Source organism: Salmo trutta, chromosome 36, assembly GCF_901001165.1.
Source record: "Salmo trutta chromosome 36, fSalTru1.1, whole genome shotgun sequence".
NCBI lineage: Eukaryota > Metazoa > Chordata > Actinopteri > Salmoniformes > Salmonidae > Salmo > Salmo trutta.
In genome coordinates, this window is record NC_042992.1 from 26,209,236 (window position 1) to 26,232,099 (window position 22,864).

At 44.1% G+C, this 22,864-nt stretch overlaps 2 protein-coding genes across 4 annotated transcripts in view; both read left to right on the forward strand.

Moving 5' to 3' along the window:
* Nucleotides 1-1,228: 1,228 nt before the first annotated feature.
* LOC115175745 (trafficking protein particle complex subunit 9-like) lies at nucleotides 1,229-21,420 on the forward strand. Of its 3 annotated transcripts, none has more exons than XM_029735212.1 (10): nucleotides 1,229-1,295; nucleotides 2,155-2,299; nucleotides 2,695-2,793; nucleotides 3,181-3,536; nucleotides 10,114-10,259; nucleotides 10,568-10,705; nucleotides 11,685-11,711; nucleotides 13,262-13,383; nucleotides 14,619-14,744; nucleotides 20,976-21,420. In XM_029735212.1, the coding sequence occupies exons 2-10, from the start codon at nucleotides 2,171-2,173 to the stop codon at nucleotides 21,354-21,356; spliced, it is 1,524 nt and encodes a 507-aa protein (XP_029591072.1). In that variant the 5' UTR covers nucleotides 1,229-1,295; nucleotides 2,155-2,170; the 3' UTR covers nucleotides 21,357-21,420. The 3 variants fall into 3 exon arrangements, with proteins under 3 accessions (XP_029591072.1, XP_029591074.1, XP_029591073.1); XM_029735213.1 differs by lacking the exon at nucleotides 1,229-1,295 and adding an exon at nucleotides 1,324-1,343; XM_029735214.1 differs by lacking the exon at nucleotides 11,685-11,711 and having other exon boundaries at nucleotides 20,976-21,418.
* A 469-nt stretch (nucleotides 21,421-21,889) lies between these two features.
* The window catches only part of LOC115175462 (trafficking protein particle complex subunit 9-like), a 126,094-nt gene continuing 125,119 nt past the window's right edge, over nucleotides 21,890-22,864 (forward strand). The window contains exon 1 of the mRNA XM_029734697.1: nucleotides 21,890-21,945. Coding sequence (XP_029590557.1) covers nucleotides 21,890-21,945 — 56 coding nt within the window. The remainder of the gene's footprint in view (nucleotides 21,946-22,864) is intronic.

Sequence of the window (22,864 nt, forward strand, 5' to 3'; positions counted from 1 at the left end):
AGTGCGGCACTTCACCTTCTTCCTGTCCTCCTCCAGCTTCTCCGCCTCATTGGCTATGCCATGAGCTCAAAAAAAGAACCTTTAATTTCTCAAAGGTGGAATGTGCAGAAATCTTTCCATTTCCTGGTTGCTAAAATTAAAATAGTTTGCCTAATTTCATTTGTGAGAAAACAGGCAGTCATTGTGTCACGGATAATTGTACCATCTAAATCGCTGTGAAATATATTTTTTATAACCAAAAATATTGTATTTTCAGCTGGTGTACACAACAAAACCGAAAGTAAAGGACACACAAACTAAACTTAAGGGACTGATAGAAATAGCTTACATAGAACAGATCTACCGCTTCTAAGACTTGCTTTCAATGAGAAGGACAGACGTATAAACACATATTTAGGTTGCCCAAAAAGTTACATATTGTAGCTTTAAATAAACTTAATGTATAACTGTCATGTCGTATTTGTCCACCTATTGTACAACCTTGTCTATGTTGTACGCTATTCATATTCTGCCATAGTAGCTGATAGAGAATAATGAAAACAGTCTGGTGGGGAAAAGATGAGGAAGATTGCAGTGGGCCTCTAAAGAATCCGGACAACAAAGGTTTTGTGTTTTGAATTTCAGAGTAGAGCATCCGTCAAAGGATTCATCTCGGGGGTGATGACGGATGTTCCGGTTGAATATCTGAAGAGAAATCCTGGTGTGGTTGGTGGACCCTGCAATTCACCCGGCGTCCTATGCGGTGGCGATTTAAAGGAATTGAGAAAACAAGTGATGCTAGTGAAGATATGGTAGTGGACGCACCACAGTCTGTAGTAAATGTTTTCTGCCAGTCAAAATATACCCTGTGTGTTAAAAAGGTGGATTTTGTGGCGTTTGTTGCCACAGTTATAAACTGTACAGCACAAGTCTCAAAGAAGTCAAAGAAATGTGACATTATTGTGGCTGTGGAAGAAAAGTTTGTGGGACTTAAGGATTTGACATCTGAAGACTTGCAAGTGGTACTGGCTCCGGAAGACCCGCCTTCCCAGGTTCCCCTTGAGCCTGTGTAGGGATCAGATCTGCTTTTGTTTTTTAACAGAAACGTTGTCAGATTTTGTTTGTTATTATTTGTTAGTTTTGTAGTATTTTGGTAGTTTGTTCAGTTTTTGGGACTCCTGTTTCTATCCCGGACAGTAGGTGGCAGGATGCACATTAAATTGTGCGATCGCCAATATACCATATAAGAAGAAGATAGAGAAGAAGAGTTCATTCAGGAAGTTCTGTTAAACGTTTCTGGATCAATATATATCAAGGTAACATCAATGAAACGCATACATTATGTGAATTCTTGGCATGTTTTGGTAAAGAATTATGCTGTTTGTGGCTGAAGAGTCAGCTAGCCTAGCAACCATGTGTCATACTAATGTTAGCTAGCTTTCTAGAGACTGTCAGTGTAGCTAGCAAGCTAACTAACTTGGTAAGGCAGCCATTCTGTAAACATTGATGGCTGAAATAATTCAATTTCTGAATATATTTGAAGTTGAATGTATTTTACTGTAACAAAGGTATATTTGCCATGAGGCTAGCTACTGTAGCTAGGTTGGTTAGAGCTGCTAGCACAGTGTTCTATCTTTGTTGCTAGCTAGGTAGAGCCTTTATACTCCAGATTGAAACTCGTGGATGGATTGATGGGTGGGTGGTTTTTGTGAATGGGCAACACGTCACACTCGCGATGTATGTAGTTTGCAATTCATTCCAACGGCTGTCTTGTCAATACTTGTAAATACTTGTAAATAGTACCTAAAATAACTCCCATGATGACATGTTTGGTCACCATGCTGAGAGTTGAGAAATTGTGTGGGTGCTTTTGCTCCAACCAAGCAGTAACACACCTGATTATTGTCAGAATGCTTTAGAATCAACTGGCAGTGATTTCAAACCTTGACTGTGGAATGTGTGGATGAAATGTAGTTAGGTGTTGAGGAATTAATAAAATCATATTGTAGCCCGATCGGGACTTGAACCCTGGTCCAGTGACTGTCAAGCCAACAGCTTAAACCCCAACGCCAAGAGGTCTGAACCACTTGATGAGGTTGCTAGGTGTTGGGTTAAGGTCTCTACATTACCCCCTTCCTTTGGTTCTCTCCCTCTTCCTTTCCCTCTGCTCCTCAGAGCCTATGAGAAGGAGATGAGTATCCCAGATTACATGCAGTGTGCTGAGGACCATCAGACGGTCTTGGTGGTGGTCCGACCAGTGGGCATCGTCCCTGAGGACCAGTTCTTCAGGATCTACAAACGCATTGCCTCTGTGGCCCAGGTAAGCATTCACTATGTGTACTAGCTATGAGTGCATCCCAAATGGCACCCTATTGCAGGGCTAACACTGGTCAAAAGTAGTGCACTAAGAAGTCGTGCTTCTACACCTGCATTGCTTGCTGTTTGGGGTTTTAGGCTGGCTTTCTGTACAGCACTTTGTGACATCTGCTGATGTAAAAAGGGCTTTATAAATACATTTGATTGATATAGGGAATAGGGTGGCATTTGTGACAGTCTAGGCCTATTTCTTATTATTTATTGAAATATGTAACCCCGTTCACTTTGTAGTTATTCGTTTTTTTTTTTTATGACAGTTTTTTACCATTGGATCCTGATTGTCAAATGATGCCTATTTTGTTCTGTGTTTTGTCTTTTCATGGTGTTGGGGGAAAAAAGGTGTCCATCCAGGACTCCCAGAGGAACCTCTATATCCGTTACCGGCACCACTACCTCCCTGAGAACAACGAGTGGGGAGACTTCCAGACACATCGCAAGGTTTGTTGCTTTGTGGCTTTTATTTTTCCTGTTTGTTGCTTTTCGTAATGTTTATTTGGGTTTCAGAAATGCACTTAGTTTTTTGTTATGTGTCCTTTACAGCAGCCTTTCGCAAACCTCTCCTTGTGCCCACAGCTGTTCCATCTATTTTAAGTATTCCAGAGTTAGCATACCTGATTCAACTTGTCTATTAATCATCAAGCCCTTGACTACTTGAATTAGGTGTGCTAGTTTAGGGCTACAACAAAACTGTGAAACGTCTGGGAGTTCCCAAGGAGAGGTTAGAGAAGCACTGCAGTGCGGTGTGTCTTTTTGTCCTGTGCGTGACATTTCCCCTCAGGAATAATAGTATTATCTGTCTATCTATCTCTATTCATCTCTATCTAGGTGGTGGGCCTCATCTCCGTGACGACCTGTGGTTCAGCTAAAGAGTGGCCCCAAACGTCGGACCGTTTCCACAGCCAGAAGGATGTGTTCGGAGCCACGCTGTACGACTCGCGGCTCCTGGTGTTCGGGCTGCAGGGGGAGATAGCAGAGCAGCAGAGGACAGATGTGGCCTTCTACTCTAGTTATGATGACTGTCCCGATGTGGAGAAGAGGGTGGAGGACTTTGTGGAGTCCATCTTCATTGTGCTGGAGTCTAAGAGGCTGGATAGAGCCACAGACAAGTCTGGAGATAAGATACCACTGCTTTGTGTTCCCTTTGAGAAGAAAGACTTTGTGGGACTGGACACTGATAGCAGGTGAGTTGTCTTTTTCTGCACTCTATTTGGGTTTTATAGGTCTGGTATCATCTACATGTTTTGCTGCTTATATCGTTTTTCAGCTGGTCAATGAATTTGGAATTAACAAAGTTGGTTATTAAAAACGTTCTATGAGCCTGTACTGTAACTGCTGAATTAAGAAATAGTCTATTAGGTTTACAATTTATTAAATGCCTCAATTTGTCAAGTGAAGCCTAAAAGTTGTTAGATGGTTTTTACTTGGCTGGTTGTTACAAAATGCTGGAGAAAGTCTGACCTCAGTGTTTCTCTGTGATGTCCGTCGTCAAGATCGCCTTGTCATTACATTAGTGTTGCTAAGGACAAGAGTCAATGTTGCATGTTTATTTCCTCGTTCAAAAATCTGTTTTTATTTTTGCTTCTTTCCTTTTTATCTTGGTTACTTTATTTGTCTTTCTCATTTGTTTCTTTCATACTGTCCTGTGAGTTTATTGTTGCGTGTGAAAAGGTGAGATGCTGTTAGACACATGGCTTTAGTTAAGCCCATCCTAGTTCCAGCTTAAGCCCACTCCTAAACGAGACACTCCGCCCTGGCCCCGTCCCCTACCCCAGTGCTCTTGTGTATGGGTTCATAGCTTAGATCCAAACTCATCACTCCTCTCAACTTTGTATGAAATAAAATCATAACAACTAGAGTTCTGAAGGAGCTGATAGTTTGGACATGCAGAGTACAGAACACTGTCAACGACTGAGGCTTGTGAAGGTTGGTTCACTTAAATGGTGAGGATAGCCTATCTATTCTATTATGTGCTTGTAAAGGTTTGTCCAGGCTGACCCGGGCTTGACTGAGTGAATAAGGTCTATGCTCTAATTCTTCTGAAGCATCACACATTCTATAACATGGTTGTCATATATTCTACTATACTCTGCTGCTAGTACACTTTACCATGGATCTCATATCTTCAGTGGTGGATTTGGGTATAGGCGGCATCTTGCCGGGGGCAACATGGGGTGCCCGCACAAAAATTCTGATTGGTGACATTTGCGCGATTGGTTTTCTATCGTTCATTTACACATCACGTCAATGATATCATGTCACCGTGTGGGACTGTGGGTCAATTAACCTTGTCGGAGAGGGCGCCCTGATTCTAGTTTGTGAGCTAGGCAGGCTACTTACTGTCTGGGAAGGTCTCCCACTCAGAAGTACGAGATGGGGAGGGGGGCAGGGGTAGGTTGACCTCAGGTCTCCCCACTGGAAGCCCGAGGTATGGTGAGCGGGGGAATCTATCAAATAGCCCACCTCTAATTTTGTACAGTAAATCAAAGTTTATTTGTCACGTGCGCCGAATACAACAGGTGTAGACCTTACAGTAAAATGCTTACTTACAGGCTCTAACCAATAGTGCAGAAAGGTATTAGGTGAACAATGGGTAAGTAAAGAAATTAAACAACAGTAAAAAGACAGGCTATATACAGTAGCGAGGCTACATACAGACACCTGTTAGTCAGGCTGCTTGAGGTAGTATGTAGACATGGTAAAAGTGACTATGCATATATGATGAACAGAGAGTAGCAGTAGCGTAAAAAAGGAGGTAGTGGGTGGGACACAATGCACATAGCCTGGTTAGTCAATGTGCGAGAACACTGGTTGGTCGGCCCAATTGAGTTAGTATGTACATGAATGTATAGTTAAAGTGACTATGCATATATGATAAACAGAGAGTAGCAGCAGCGTAAAAAGAGGGGTTGGGGGGGGGGCACACAATGCAAATAGTCCAGGTAGCCATTTGATTACCTGTTCAGGAGTCTTATGGCTTGGGGGTAAAAACTTTTGAGAAGCCTTTTTGTCCTGGACTTGGCGCTCCGGTACCGCTTGCCATGTGGTAGTAGAAAGAACAGTCTATGACTGGGGTGGCTGGGGTCTTTGACAATTTTTAAGGCCTTCCTCTGACACCGCCTGGTGTAGAGGTCCTGGATTGCAGACAGCTTAGCCCCAGTGATGTACTGGGCCGTACGCACTACCCTCTGTAGTGCCTTGCGGTCAGAGGCCGAGCAATTGCCGTACCAGGCAGTGATGCAACCAGTCAGGATGCTCTCAATATTGCACTAATGCAATTAGTAAAATCAGTCGCACTACAAAATGCTACCAAGGCTAATCTGAAAACGAGGCTCCCTAAATTTTATCAGTATATCGAATGCGTGACCCATTTCTGACCACCATTTCTGACCATTTCTGACCCTTGCTCCCAGCCTATAGACAGAAACTAAACAGGAAACGCCCTTGCGTCTATTCAACGCTGGTCTGACCAATCTGATTCCACGCTTTAAGATTGCTTCGATCACGTGGACTGGGATATGTTCCGGATAGCGTCGAACAACAACATTGATGTATACGCTCATTCGGTGAGCGAGTTTATTAGCAAGTGCATTGGTGATGTTGTACCCACAGCGACTATTTAAACCTTCCCCAACCAGAAACCGTGGATTGATGGCAGCATTCGCGCAAAACTGAAAGCGTGAACCACTGCTTTTAATCAGGGCAAGGTAACTGGAAACATGACCGAATACAAACAGTGTAGCTATTCCCTCCACAAGGTAATCAAACAAGCTAAGCGTCAGTATAGAGACAAAGTAGAGTCGCAATTCAACGGCTCAGACACGAGGTATGTGGCAGGGTCTACAGACAATCACTGACTACAAAAAGAAAACCAGCCCCGTCGCGGACCCGATGTTTTGCTCCCAGACAAACTAAACAACTTCTTTGCTCGCTTTGAGGACAATACAGTGCCACTGACACGGCCCGCTACCAAAACCTGCGGGCTCTCCTTCACTGTAGCCAACGTGAGTAAAACATTTAAACGTGTTAACCCTCGCAAGGCTGCCGGCCCAGACGGAATCCCTAGCCGCGTCCTCAGAGCATGTGCAGACCAGCTGGCTGGTGTGTTTACGGACATATTCAATCAATCCCTATCCCAGTCTGCTGTTCCCACATGCTTCATGAGGGCCACCATTGTTCCTGTTCCCAAGAAAGCTAAGGTAACTGAGCCAAACGGCTATTGCCCTGTAGCACTCACTTCCGTCATCATGAAGTGCTTTGAGAGACTAGTCAAGGATCATATCACCTCCACCCTACCTGACACCCTAGACCCACTCCAATTTGCTTACTGCCCCAATAGGTCCACAGACAACGCAATCACACTGCACACTGACCTAACCCATCTGGACAAGAGGAATACCTATGTAAGAATGCTGTTCATCGACTACAGCTCAACATTTAACACCATAGTACCCTCCAAACTCGTCATTAAGCTCGAGACCCTGGGTCTCGACCCCGCCCTGTGCAACTGGGTCCTGGACTTTCTGACGGGACGCCCCCAGGTGGTGAGGGTAGGAAACAACATCTCCACCCCGCTGATCCTCAACACTGGGGCCCCACAAGGGTGTGTTTTCAGCCCTCTTCTGTACTCCCTGTTCACCCATGACTGCGTGGCCATGCGCGCCTCCAACTCAATCATCAAGTTTGCAGACGACACTACAGTGGGAGGCGTGATTACCAACAACGACGAGGTGGCCTACAGGGAGGAGGTGACTGCCCTCGGAGTGTGGTGTCAGGAAAATAACCTCACACTCAACGTCAACAAAACAAAGGAGATGATCGTGGACTTCAGGAAACAGCAGAGGGAGCACCCCCCTATCCACATCGACGGGACAGTAGTAGAGAAGGTGTAAAGTTTTAAGTTCCTCTGCGTACACATCATGGACAAACTGAAATGGTCCACCCACACAGACAGCTTGAAGAAGAAGGTGCAACACTGCCTCTTCAACCTCAGGAGGCTGAAGAAATTCGGCTTGTCACCAAAAAACTTTTACAGATGCACAATCAAGAGCATCCTGTCGGGCTGTATCACCGCCTGGTACGGCAACTGCTCCGCCCACAACCGTAAGGCTCTCCAGAGGAAAGTGAGGTCTGCACAACGCATCACCGGGGGCAAACAACCTGCCCTCCAGGACACCTACACCACCCGATGTCACAGGAAGGCCAAAAAGATCATCAAGGACAACAACCACCCGAGCCACTGCCTGTTCACCCCGCTATCATCCAGAAGGTGAGGTCAGTACAGGTGCATCAAAGCTGGGACTGAGAGACTGAAAGAAGCTGTTTATCTCAAGGCCATCAGACTGTTAAACAGCCATCACTAACATAGAGTGGTTGCTGCCAACATACTGACTCAAATCTCTAGCAACTTTAATAATTAAAAATTGGATGTAATAAATGTATCGCTAGTCACTTTAAACAATGCCACTTTATATACACTACATTACTCATCTCGTATGTATATACTGTACTCTATACCAACTACTGCATCTTGCCAATGTCGTTCGCCCATCGCTCATCCATATATTCATATGTTCTTATTCTTATTCCTTTACACTTGTGTAAGGTAGTTGTTGTGAAATTGTTAGATTACTTGTTAGATATTACTGCATGGTCGGAACTAGAAGCACAAGCATTTCGCTACACTCGCATTACCATGTGTATGTGACCAATAAAATTTGATTTGAAATAAACCATATTTCATTCATAATACTGTGAATATGTAGTTTCACAGACATATTGTTGCATGTTTTTCTGGTTTGTGTGAAATTGTTAAGAATAATATAAAACCAGTCTGCACACCACCAAGGTGAATTGGTTTTCTCTTGATGCTTGGTTGACAGTGTTGGTGGATGGGTAATGTATTGATGCTCGAGTGCCAAATCAACACATTTGTTTCTATTTGTCTTTTACTACTTTTTGATTTCGATGAGTCTTATTTATGTATATAGTTTTAAATGTTATGATTATTTATTTGTGGTGTTCCAAATTTCTGCCTAAAAATTACAGTTGGTGCAGAAGGGTGCTTTTCTTTTTGTCGGGGGGGGGGCGGGCTGAAGGGGGGGTTCTCCCAGGAAGCCATACAAGCTAGAACTGCCACTGCATATCTTCTACTAAATTATGTGTCAAGTACACTTTACCATGGATCTTAAATCTACTACTATATTCTGCTGATGGTACACTTTAACATGGATCTCATATCTACTACTATTCTGCTGCTGGTACACTTTAACATGGATTTCATATCTACTATATTCTGCTGCTAGTACACTTTACCATGGATCTCATATCTACTACTATATTCTGCTGCTAGTTCACTATAACGTGGATCTCATATCTTCTACTATATTCTGCTGCAACTACACTTTAATAACATGGATCTCATATCTACTACTATATTCTGCTGCTGGTACACTTTAACATGGATCTCATATCTACTACTATATTCTGCTGCTAGTACACTTTACCATGGATCTCATATCTTCATATCTACTACTATATTCTGCTGATGGTACACTTTAACATGGATCTCATATCTTCATATCTACTACTATATTCTGCTGCTAGTACACTTTACCATGGATCTCATATCTACTACTATATTCTGCTGCTAGTACACTAATAACGTGGATCTCATATCTTCTACTTTATTCTGCTGCTAGTACACTATAACGTGGATCTCATATCTTCTACTATATTCTGCTGCTAGTACACTATAACGTGGATCTCATCTTCTACTATATTCTGCTGCTAGTACACTATAATGTGGATCTCATATCTTCTACTATATTCTGCTGCTAGTACACTATAACGTGGGTCTCATATCTTCTACTATATTCTGCTGCTATTACACTTTAACATGGATCTCGTATATCCATGATTCATGGAGGGATGCATCACCTTCAACTAGGCTTATTATTGCACCTACTTATGAAAGCATGCCTTTGAATGTGGTATCCATGTTCTTCTAAGCAGACCATACATCATGTATTGCTCATCATTTTATTTCACTAACTAGGCTAACAAATGGTAACATAGGCATCGTTTGTTTTCATCCGAACAGTTTAGGCCCAACTCATTATTCTGAATCTAAACAATATGAGCAAAGCAAATGTACCATAAATTCACTAATAACGTGGAAGTCAACCCCATTTACCACCATTGACACATAATGTTCTCTAGGTAACACAATACAAGGTGGGTTTGACCCTAGACCTTCCCAGTATCTCAGGCTCCAGTAAAGAGTTAGACAGAGGTCTTAAACTGGCCCCCTTTTCTTCTGTTAGAATTACAAACGGTGATGTTGTCGTCGTCCTCTTCAATCCTTGTGTGTTTAATGTGCTAGACTTCAGGATCAGGGTCGTTGGGATTCTTTTTCTCTATTGGGTTCTCCCCTCCCCAGCCCCTGTCTCCCTTGTTTGTGCTGTCCCACCCCACACACACCACTTGTAACTGATAAGAATCATTCAACACTGAGTCTCCTCTGCTAGCACCCAATGGGACCTGGGTAAGAAAATACGTTATGCTTAAAGAAGGACTTTTATTTTGGAAACCATACGAATGAGAGAGACAACAAAATATAGTTTTTTGTGAAAATGATGTAAGAAGTAAACCCTACTTGGATACTTGTTTGCTGTAACACGTGGACAAAGTTGTTTTGTAAATGGATACCTCTACGACAACTGACTGACACAATTTGATGTTTCTTTCCCTCCTCCTTAGGCACTATAAGAAGCGTTGCCAGGGCCGTATGAGGAAGCACGTTGGGGACCTGTGTTTGCAGGCAGGCATGTTGCAGGATGCCCTGGTCCACTATCACATGGCTGTGGAGCTGCTCCGCTCAGTCAATGACTTCCTCTGGCTGGGGGGTAAGACTGAGGAGGAAGACGGGGCTCTACGTTCAAATCCAATAAAGTAGGGCTGGATACCCTGCAGGTTTTTGCTCCGACCCTACTATAACATACCTGATTCGACTAATCAGCTGCTCACCACGACCTTGAAGGCAATCAGGGGTGCTACAACAGGGTAGTAGCAAAATCCTGCCAAGCCCAGTAGCTCTGCAGGAGGATGGATCATCACCCTTGCCATACTGTACATACAGAATGCCCTTTAGTTAACTTCTAATGGAGGGTATTCTGTTTCATTGACACATCTCCCTTGTGTCTTGGTTCTCCAGCTGCGTTAGAGGGCCTGTGTTCAGCCTCTGTTATCTTCCACTACCCTGGAGGAACAGCAGGGAAGGCTGCTGGACGCAAACCCAGCCTGGCACAGGGCCAGGGCCAGGAAGCCGACGCAGGGAAGAGACACCGGCCAGGTAAGCAGCACTCCTCTCTCTCGCGTGCTCTCCCTGTGTGTGAGGTTGGGGGTGGTCTTCTCCGTAGTGATATTTGTGATGGGGCCGAGGTATTCAAGCAGTGAAAGAGAAATTTTATTTTTTTTTAAACTTCTTGTTCGACCAAGCCAAGTTGGCCATATGGGTAAGAAGGAAGAACCGGGTCGGGGGGGGGGGGACAGACAGACAGACAGACAGACCCGGTGTTATTATTGAAAGGGAGGGTCTCTGCGCATCTCAGGATTGAATTTGATCAAATTAACAGTGAGGTATGGTATGGGTGAGGTATGGGTGAGGTAGAGGTATGGGTGCCCCAGGGGGGCTGTCTGTACGTCTGGAGAGGAGGGTTTGGTGGTACGGTTGTAATGTGGATTGTATTTTACTGTGTGGAGGTTGTGGTGTTTATGGGAGGGGGGTGTCTTTAGTGTAATATCTCATTTAAAGACAACTTGTGTTGTGGGACAGTGGAAGATGTCCGGAGGTTTCTGAATGAGCTGTGATTATAGGATGGTTGGAAGGAAGCGGTCTCCCTGGCTATTTGACGTGTGGCCCAAGCAATATGGCTAGTACTATGACAACACAAGTTTTGCTACGCTTTTCTCAGCCCAGCTGCTTCTGTTGTTCTGTGCCCTGGACAACTTTACCTGAGAAATCCAGTGGCCCCCACAACCTAACCCATTTGTTCTGAACAGTATTTCATATCTTATTTCCATTCACGTCTTTACTTAATATTATTAACAAGTCAATTACTTTAACCCCTAAATAACCACACATATTTAGCTTTAGTGTATTACTGAAGTAATTAGAAATAGTATACGCTACGACGGGGACTGATGGGGAAAGTCACAAGGAACCGTCTAAGAAGCGGCTCGTTTGGGGACTAACATTGCTTTCAGTAACTTACTGCACTGTGTGAACCTGCGTTCTCTCTCTGTGTGTCTGTCTCTGTGTGTTACCGTAGGGGCGCAGGAGGTACTCATAGACCCAGGTATGGTATGACACTAACAGGGCAGCCCTGCATAGCGTTACACCTAGCTAGACGTCTTACCTGCCTGTGTTTGCCTGCTGTGGCTCTTTTCCCTCTTACTTGTTGGTTTTATGCTTTTTGTGACGACAACCTCCTAACTTGGTCCCGGATCTGTTAGTGCTGTCTTACCAACTAAGGCCAGACAACACAAACAGATCTGGGACCAGGCTATCAACCCATTGCACTACATCTGATTCCAACGTTTTATTGTTTCCACCACTGGTACATCAAAAGTGATATTATTTTCCCGCCTCTTAAGGCAGGGGTTGTATTCCTGTTATTCTTGTCAGCGTTAATGTTGTTGGGTGTTCATGCTTGATTACATCATTGACCTCTTCTCGTCAATGAATGGTAACCATTTTAAATCCTAATCAACAACATGATATCCAGCACTATAACCTCCAATTTAGATGAAAAAAGTAATTCAGACATGCACCAGAGGGTGGCGATGTTGGTTTTGTAGTACTGCTGATTGAGGCATCCAAGCTATTTGTCTGTTCTTCCTGTAGCCTCAAGTTACAATGTAGAACTGTTCAGTGTGAGGCATTTTGGCCAACCTATCAGTAGGATATGCTGCAGAAATGAAGCTCTTATATGTTACCTTTTTAGGGACTGGGGTTGGTTTTACTAGACCATTCAACCCAAGGGGTCTGTGTAAAGTGTGTAGTTCTGGGTCTAGATGTAACATGTTGCACATTTTTCAGACACTTAACGGTTTTTGTTGTTGTAATATAATCCATTTAGCAGATGATGCTTTTATCCAATACGACTTACAGCCGTGTGTGCCTAAATTGTTTACGTACGGGTGGTCCCGGGAATCGAACCCATTATCCTTGCGCCATAAGCACCATGCTTTACTAACTGAGCTAAAGAGGAGCACTTAGCAATGTTTTCATTCAAACCAAGTTACAGTGCAGTGAGTGTATACGTTTCTAGTATGTGTGTGTGATCTCAGGGTAGCCTTATGATTCACATGTAACGCGGTGTCATAGTGGCATCGCCGCGACACCGTTGCTATGGACCCAGCTAGCCGTTTCTAGGCAATGTTTTCTCAATACAAAATCTGTATTCAAATCACATGGGTAGACGAGAGATACTACTCCTATTTCAATTGAAACGCTCCAAACTACTGAGCACATTTTGATCACGTAACAGTGCGCAGTGACCCGCTTAAAGGCCTTTTATTTATAGATAGATTGTTTTGTGTTTCCATATAAAAGTGAATGCCGTGCATGGCAATTATTGAGCGTTGTCTTAATATCTCAGTGTTTGCAACGCCTGTCGACGCTGCATTAAGTGTGTATGCTCAGGTAAGCTATACTCAGTGTCTGAGTAAGTTACTGTTGTGACTTTGGCCATATGCATGGAGGTGAACAGCCAAGTGGTGGATGGGTCTGATAACATTGACAATATTCCCAGTCATTAATGTAATTTTTTTTGCCGCCTCCTCTTTCTCGCTCCTCCTTTTTTGTCTCCCTCTCCCCTCCCTGTCTCTCGCTCTTGCCCCCCAGGTGCCCTCACAGCAAATGGGATCAGTGCAGACACCAGCAGTGAAATCGGCCGGGCCAAGAACTGCCTGAGCCCTGAAGACATCATAGAGAAATACAAGGAGGCCATCTCCTACTATGGCAAGGTATTGGAAAAGACAAGAAATAGATTTTCCCACACACACTATTGAATGCTCCTATCTACTTTGTTCCATCTCCTGCTATAGCAAGGTAATGGACAAGAATATTTCAAAAGCACTGTACGTACATCTAGCTAATTTTAATCTGCAGGGTACAAAAAGTATAAATCCTAGGAAATAAACAGACACACACACACACACACTGTTGAATGCTCCTGCATACTTCATTACATTCAACGTTTCAACAACAAGGTTCAGTGTTTGCGCTTTGCAGACCGATGCTGTTTGCAGACAGTATTCCATTATCCACTGTCCAGTTTGCAGTTCTCAACATGTCCACCAGGGGACAGTAGCTCACTAGGTATCAGTGATGGTTGGGCAGTCTGCAGCAGCAGAGAGAGGCTGTGTGCACTGTAAACAAACTACTACATGCTGACTACAGGAGAATATGTCTTAGTGCACTGAAGTCAACATTGGAAAGCTTAGCTAGCATGATGTCACTGTTACAATTAGCCAAATGGAAGTGTGGGGCCATCTCAAATGTCATATTACCCCAACAATTGAAATCCCCCCCCCCAAAAAAAATGTAGAGCATCATTGCAATTAACTAATGTCTAGTCTTAATGGCATTGTTAGTCTATTAGTAACTATACTTACTGTTATAACACAGGTATACATGAAGAAAAACGAACAAACAAAGCTAAAAGATTGGGATAAAACACAGATGCGTAACATCCATAACATCCCAGTAGACCTTCTGAAACTCTGCAGTGTTTTATTGCTACTATTATAATAGGATTTTTGCTTTGACATTGCTTGGCCCTTATACCTGTAACTAGTTCACTCCAAATTAAATTACATTTTATCTCGACACGACGGGACCGTTCAGATATTAATTGAATTTTAATAAGGAGACAATGGGGACAAGGGTGGCTGGCTGGTTGTGTGAGAGAGAAGTGTATGGAGTCCAGTTTCTACTTCTATATAACTACGAGGTGGGAACCCGGAAGTCCCCTGGAAGAACCATGTGGCGTAAAGTAACAATGAAGGACAGAGGTTCCGTATCAGCCCATGAACTGTGATCAGTAATCTCACGCCTCTGATACAGATGTCTGTAGTTGAAAGAGTTCAGAATATTACGCAGGGTGGGAAAGGTCAGAAGTCCTCATTGGTTAGTTAGGTTTTCCTTATGCTGAGACTGGGCCGTGTCTGTTCTTATCGTCTCCATCTCCCTCCCCCAGTATAAGAATGCAGGTGTGATAGAGCTGGAGGCGTGTGTGAAGGCAGTCAGGGTGCTAGCCATTCAGAAGAGGGCCATGGAGGCCTCAGAGTTCCTCCAGAATGCTGTCTACATCAACCTGGGACAGGTAAGACCTCAGCTGACATGTAGATGTACCTCTCTGGGGGGGGGGGGGGGGTCTCAAACACACTGTAAGGGACCAGAGTTTTACCTAGTCAAGTCCCATGCTTACCACTCATATTCAGGAAAAACTCTGTGCCCCAGTTGTCATCTAACCAGGGTCCAGAGTTTTACCTAGATCATGTAGTCAGGAAACACTCCTTGCTCTATGGGAAACCAAAGGGACTGCCTGCCAACCCCCAGGTCCCATAGAGTCTGTCAACCCCCAGGTCCCATAGAGTCTGTCAACCCCCAGGTCCCATAGAGCCTGTCAACCCCCAGGTCCCATAGAGCCTGTCAACCCCCAGGTCCCATAGAGCCTGTCAACCCCCAGGTCCCATAGAGCCTGTCAACCCCCAGGTCCCATAGAGCCTGTCAACCCCCAGGTCCCATAGAGCCTGTCAACCCCCAGGTCCCATAGAGCCTGTCAACCCCCAGGTCCCATAGAGCCTGTCAACCCCCAGGTCCCATAGAGCCTGTCAACCCCCCAGGTCCTGTACTCAGACACCTGTCACTGCTGCTTCCCTGTGTGAGGAACACCTGCCAACACACAAGTCCCATAACTTGACACACAGGAAAGCTCCTCTGACAGGTGCCTGAGGCCATCCTGCGAGGGACTGAAAGCCTGCTCTATTCAGGCAGTCACACAGTGTGCTCTGCTCTGTAGGCCTGTCTCTCTGGAGGGAAATCTCTCACTTGGACGATTCTGCCAGTGTGCCACCACCTCCTTTCCATTGTGCAGTGACTGATCATTCTCATAACCTTTCCACAGATTTGTTTTATAAATCAAATTTAACTTTTCCAGAGATTTGTTTGGAAATAAGTATAACTTTGTGTTATCGTCAAGGATGTATAATAATATATGCCATTTATTAGCAGACGCTTCTGCTAGGGCCTCCTGAGTGGCACAGTGGTCTAAGGCAATGCATTGTAGTGCTAGAGGCATCACTACAGACCTGGATTCAATCCCAGGCCCAGGATCGTCCCAGTTAGGGGAGGGTTTGGCCAGGGAGGGACTTGTCTCATCCTGCTCTAGCGACTCCTTGTGGCAGGCCAGGCGCCTGCAGGCTGACCTCTATTGTCAGTTAAACGTTGTTTCTCTAGAAGAAAAAGAAACGCACACCTATTAAGGCGAGGTGCTGGCTAGCAGAGTAGACAACTTGAAAATAAGGGAGAGCCACACACTCTAGGAACTCGGATGCAAAAATGTAATATCCAACGTTTCAACAGCCAAGCTGTCTTCATCAGGGTATCATCACAAACACTGCGAGATGACTCGTTTATATAGTGTCAGAAGACACACAGGTGTCTGTAATCATGGCCAAATGTGGCCTAATATCATTGGTTAATTGTCAAATATAAAAATGGCATACAAAGAACAGCATACAAAAAAACAAATGGATAGCATACGATCATAGATTAATTTTAGACTACACAAGCTTACAAACAATTACAATGGCAAAGTCACAATAATCACAAGAATGGCTTAAGATCAAAGTCTACGTTGGGACTGTCTTTAAATTAAAGATCCAGGCAGCCTCTTGTTTTAACAATAAATTATCGAGGTCACACCCTCTCCTAGGGAGGATGACATGTTCGATGCCAGTATACACAGAGACGAAATCGAGTGGTTTTCTTCTAGATTGTTCTGTTACCCAGTAAACAGCACCCAACCGACAAAAAAGCTCTAAAACGATGCCGAATGATCATTCTTTTCCTGACACTGGTCAAAGACCCAAACAAGATGACTTTGAATATAGCCAAAGGGATTGTGATAAGATCATTGTTTTTGACATGCCGGGAGGTAATTCTGACCTCTCGAAAGAACCGTTACATTTATCTAAGCGCCAGACGAGAACGCATCTACATATAGTCACTCTTAGTGATTATGTGCGTCAAGGCATTATTCCACGGGGACTCAGGTGGCAAAAAGAACCATCATTGAGACAGGGCACAGATGATTTCTGTGAGCGCTGGTGTGCCATCCTGAACAAACGCTCTATTGATTTAATGACATTAATTGTTGACCAGTTGAAAAAGGATTTTAGTGAAATGGATAATACGATTAAAGAGAAACGCACAGCTCTACAAATAGCTGTTAATGATGTCATATTCAGTGAACTGATGAAAACTAACCAAGCGCTCCAGGACAAGTTGTCTACAGAAATAAAGGAACTTAAAATCAAGAAATTCAACCAAGACAAAAAAGACAAGGCCGAGGATAAAGTCTACTTCTGGAGAAACCCTGACAGAGGAGGTCCTGCTCCTCCTCTCCATGACAGACGCAGGAGGGATGACGCTTACTTCCATCTGATACGTCAGTCCTCATTCGTCCTGCTGATAAGGGTTGGTCGGTGGTACAATCTGATACGTCAGTCCTCATTCGTCCTGCTGATAAGGGTGGGTCGGTGGTACAATCTGATACGTCAGTCCTCATTCGTCCTGCTGATAAGGGTGGGTCGGTGGTACAATCTGATACGTCAGTCCTCATTCGTCCTGCTGATAAGGGTGGGTCGGTGGTACAATCTGATACGTCAGTCCTCATTCGTCCTGCTGATAAGGGTGGGTCGGTGGTACAATCTGATACGTCAGTCCTCATTCGTCCTGCTGATAAGGGTGGGTCGGTGGTACTCATGGATAGGACAGATTATGTAAATTAGTGTCATAGACAACTGCTTGACAACACCTTTTACAAGAAACTCAGAAGTGACCCTACTTCCCAATTTCAGAATACTATCTTTACTGTCCTAGATGGGTATTTCAGTTCTGGTCAGATAAACCAAAAAATAACATGACTTTTTGGCTATTCAACACCCTAAAATTGCCACTTTCTATACTTTGCCGAAATTACACAAGAATGTTACAAAACCTCCAGGGCGCCCTATTGTAGCGGGCATTGATGCAGTAACGGCCCCTCTATCTACTTTTGTTGACTTGTTTATTAGACATTTTTACATTACATTTACATTTTAGTCATTTAGCAGACGCTCTTATCCAGAGCGACTTACAGTAGTGAATGCATACATTTCATTTCTGTGCTGGCCCCCCGTGGGAATCGAACCCACAACCCTGGCGTTGCAAACACCATGCTCTACCATCTGAGCTACAGGGAAGGCATTATTATTATTATTATTAGACCACTCGCAGAACAGCTCCCCTCCTTTGTAAAGGACACCAGCAGTATGATCTCAGAACAGCTCCCCTCCTTTGTAAAGGACACCAGCAGTATGATCTCAGAACAGCTCCCCTCCTTTGTAAAGGACACCAGCAGTATGATCTCTATCGTTGAATCTCTCGATCCTCTCCCTGAGAACACCTTGTTAGTTACTTTTGATGTTGAGTCGTTATACACAAATATTCCACACGAGGGTGGTATTGAAGCTATGGAAGATTTTCTTCTGCAACGTGACCCTAATGAACTACCTTCCAGTGCATGCATTATAACATTGGCTGAAATAGTACTCACACATAACTATTTCATGTTTCTAAATGATTTCTTTATTCAGACGAAGGGTACTGCTATGGGATCCCCCATGGCTCCTAACTATGCTAATTTGTATGTGGGTTACATGGAGAAACAGTCTATTTTCAATCCTCTCAAAAATGTTTTCTTGCCTTATATCATTATTTGGAAACGGTATATTGATGATATTTTTGTTCTATGGAGGGGTGATGCAAAACAGCTCCAGGCGTTCCACTTTTTTCTTAACTCCTGTTCTGAACATTTGAGATTTACTATGCAATCTGATACGTCAAATCAGTTTTCTTGATCTTCTGATCTTGTGTGAAGATAATGTTTTATACACTGATCTTTACAGGAAACCTACTGATCGTAACAGTTTGTTGAGGGCTGACAGTAGTCACCCACTTCCCTTGAAAAATAGTTTGCCCTACAGCCAATTCTGTCGAATCAAAAGAATTTGCAAAAAACAATCAGATTTCGACAGAAATATGGCTGAGACACACAGAAAGTTCAGAGAGGGGGTACAAAAATGATCAGATTAATATTGCCATTGATAAAATTCAAAACAAAACATGACCTTTTTTAAGGTCAGTCTCGCAAAAAGATGCATTCTTGCGTTCTAACTACCTGCTATTCAAAGCGCTCTGAACAAATTAAGGGAATCGTTCACAAACATTGGCACATTCTGAAATACGATGATAGTCTCAGTAATGTGTTTTTGGACCTTCCCTTAGTCGTATTCTCGCGGGGCAGAAATCTCAGAGAACAATTGGTACACTCTGATTTACCACCCCAAGATATTCCTGAACAACGTCTATTTGCGCCTCTACTGGATGGAAATTACAAGTGTAATGGCTGTGCTCAATGCAAAGGAACTTATAAATGTAGATCCTTCAAACACCCCCAAACAGGGAAACAGATCCCAATCAAAGGTGTTATTACGTGCTCCACTAAGGCAGTTATTTATCTTATAACTTGTCCCTGTGGTAAAAATGATGTGGGTAAAACAAAGCTAAATTAAAAGTACGTATCTCAGAGCATCGTAGCACCATTCGGTGCAAAAACTCGACTTACCCAGTTGCGGCCCACTTTTTGGAAGCAAACCACTCGATTTCGTCTCTGCGTTATATTGGCGTCGAACATGTCACCCTCCCTAGGAGAGGGGGTGACCTTGATAATTTATTGTTAAAACGAGAGGCTGCCTGCATCTTTAATTTAAAGACCCTTGCTCCCTTCGGGCTCAACGTAGACTTTGATCTGAAGCCATTCTTGTGATTATTGTGACTTTGCCATTGTAATTGTTTGTAAGCTTGTGTAGTCTAAAATTAATCTATGATCGTATGCTATCCATTTGTTATTTTTGTATGCTGTTCTTTGCATGCCTTTTTTATATTTGAGAATTAACCAATGATATTAGGCCACACTTGGCCATGATTACAGACACCTGTGTGTCTTTTGACACTATATAAACGAGTCACCCTGCAGTGTTTGTGATGATACCCTGATGAAGACAGCTTGGCTGTCGAAACGTTGGATGGATATTACATTTTTGCATCTGAGCTCCTAGAGTGTGTGGCTCTCCCTTATTTTCAAACTGTGTTTCTCTGATACACTGGCTTCCGGGTTAAGTGGGCGGGTGTTAAGAAGCGCAGTTTGGTGGGTCATGTTTCGGAGGACGCATCACCCGACCTTCGCCTCCGAGCCCGTTGGGTAGTTGCCGTGATGAGACAAGATCGAAATGGGGGGTAAAAAAAACAACTAAAAAAACTCTGCTAAACGGATATATGCTAAATAAATATATTATTATAAATCCTTGACAGTAACAGAAGTTATGCAGCTTATTTCCAAATGAATCTCTGGAAAAGTTCAATTTGATTCATAAAACAAATCTGGGATAACCCGTACATACATGTATGCACGCATGACTGACTGTACGTCTGACATTTTAGGTACGGGTGGTCTCGATTTAAATGCAGTGTTTCCATGTGTGTGGTTTAAATCGTTTTTCAATCTAATAAAATCAATCCATCACCAACCAATTAACCAACCAACCAACCAATCGTGCTTCTACACCTGCATTGCTTGCTGTTTGGGGTTTTAGGCTGGGTTTCTGTACAGCACTTTGAGATATCAGCTGATGTAAGAAGGGCTATATAAATACATTTGATTTGATCAACCAACCAATTAACTAACCAACCAACCAACCAATTAACCAACCACCCAATTAACCAACCAATCCATCACCAACCAATTAACCAACCAACCAATTAACCAACCAACCAACCAATCGTGCTTCTACACCTGCATTGCTTGCTGTTTGGGGTTTTAGGCTGGGTTTCTGTACAGCACATTGAGATATCAGCTGATGTAAGAAGGGCTATATAAATACATTTGATTTGATCAAACAACCAATTAACTAACCAACCAACCAATCCATCACCAACCAACCAATTAACCAACCACCCAATTAACCAACCAATCCATCACCAACCAATCAACCAACCAATTAACCAACCAACCAACAAATTAACCACTTAACAAACCAATGAACCACTTAAAAAAACAAATTAACACCCATATTAACCACTTAACACACCAATTAACCTGCCAATTAACCACTTAACCAACCACTTAACCAACCACTTAACCAACCAATTAACCACTTAGCCAACCAATTAACCACTTAACCAATTAACCAACAACCAACCAACCAACCAATGATCTCTGTTTTCTCAGCTGTCTGAGGAAGAGAAGATCCAGCGTTACAGCATCCTCTCTGAGCTCTACCACCTGATTGGTTTCCACCGTAAGTCAGCCTTCTTCAAGCGGGTAGCAGCCATGCAGTGTGTGGCCCCCACCATCCCAGAGCCTGGCTGGAGGGCCTGCTACAAGCTGCTGCTGGAGACCCTGCCTGGATACAGCCTCTGCCTCGACCCCAAAGACTTCAGCAAAGGTACCCAACTGGATGTGCCTCTACTCTGTGTCAAAACTGTCCCATACACTGTAAGGTTGTCCCTACAACTTTATATTATCAATAAAACACACACACAAGCACAGACATCTGTTTCAGTAAGGTCAGTACTTAGCAAGAGATTGAATAACATTGCCTTGCCCTGAGCTTTATTTAAAGGATCTTCTCTTCAAGAGCTCTTCTCAGGGGTGATACGTATTCCGGGCACCACTTTGCGCAAAAAGACACACAATTGATTTGAGACCTGCGCTGACCCAGCCCCCCCCCCCCCCCCCACACACACACACACACACACAAACACTCTCTCAGGGTCCTTAGGATAAGCTGCTGTACACTGCAGGCTCTTGACCCTCACCCTGCTCAACCCACTTCACCACGAGGGACTGGAGCATAAAAGAAACACTGACAGAGAAAACATTCAGAGTCCTTTATCTCTACTGTGATCCTCTTTCAAGCACTCACTAGAGAAGAGTTTCTGTCAGGCACAGAGAGAGAGACGTTGTTGTTGACCTCCACTTCACTGCTGTGGAAAACAATTGTGAGAGGTAGTCAAACGATTATGCTGTAGTGTAGGTGGGAGTGAAGTGTGTGTCTGTCTGACTATGGATATCGTCCTCCCTAACTTTGTTTACAAGACAAAGCATAAAAATAAAGAAAGAAATGTTCCTCATGAGGCAGCATGACTTTCTACTACGACCAGGTCCCTGAGACCTTCAGCCTGAGGAGAGGTATCAGGTTTGAGTTTATTGAGCTGGGAGGAGAAGAGAGCTGGCCAGGCCCCTGGTGCAGGAGGCTAACATCAGAGAGGGAATGGGGCTCAATAGTGTATTCCAACACGGCCTGGTACAGGCCTGGCCGGCAGAGAAATGAACAAGCAAATTGGTTTTTAATTGGCTAGGGAGCCCTCTCAGTACTCTCCTCTTTACCAGGCTGAGAAGACTTTCTCTTTTTCTCTCTCTCTCTCACTTTGTTTGGAGTTAACACTATTTCAAAGACCACAAACTCCCAAAAAGGCATTTAGCTGCCATGCTTTTAATCCCTGCTGCACTGTTCATGTTATAATGACAGAAGGGGATGACAGTAGTATCAGACATCACCTTACAGGGAACTGCTAATTCTCCTACCAGAATGTACAGTGCCTTTTGATGCAGGCAGTCTGTGACAGGGTGGTGCGTGTGTGTGTGTTTGTGTGACAGGGTGAGGATTGTGCGGCAGAGTGTCATTCTCATGGTGATGCTAATTGGATTCCACGACACCTTGAATATCGCCTCGCAAATACCACAGAAGAAGACATTTAGCTGTAGGAAAAGGAGGGAGGGGGAGAGGGAAAAGGAGGGAGGGGGAGAGGGAAAAGGAGGGAGGGGGAGAGGGAAAAGGCTGGAGAGGGAAAAGGCTGGAGGGGGAGAGGGAAAAGGCTGGAGGGGGAGAGGGAAAAGGCTGGAGGGGGAGAGGGAAAAGGCTGGAGGGGGAGAGGGAAAAGGCTGGAGGGGGAGAGGGAAAAGGCGGGAGGGGGAGAGGGAAAAGGCGGGAGGGGGAGAGGGAAAAGGCGGGAGGGGGAGAGGGAAAGGCGGGAGGGGGAGAGGGAAAGGGCGGGAGGGGGAAAAGGAGGGAGGGAGGGGAGAAGGGGAGAGAAAAAGGGAGGGAGGGGGGAGAA

What these genes read in the sequence shown, in the direction of transcription:
- LOC115175745 (XM_029735212.1), top strand. Translation starts at nt 2,171, where the DNA reads ATGAGTATCCCAGATTACATGCAGTGTGCTGAGGACCATCAGACGGTC. An exon ending in GCATTGCCTCTGTGGCCCAG is followed by an intron (nt 2,300 to 2,694) that starts GTAAGCATTCAC and finishes GGGGGAAAAAAG; the next exon opens with GTGTCCATCCAGGACTCCCA. An exon ending in TCTACATCAACCTGGGACAG is followed by an intron (nt 14,745 to 20,975) that starts GTAAGACCTCAG and finishes CTGTTTTCTCAG; the next exon opens with CTGTCTGAGGAAGAGAAGAT.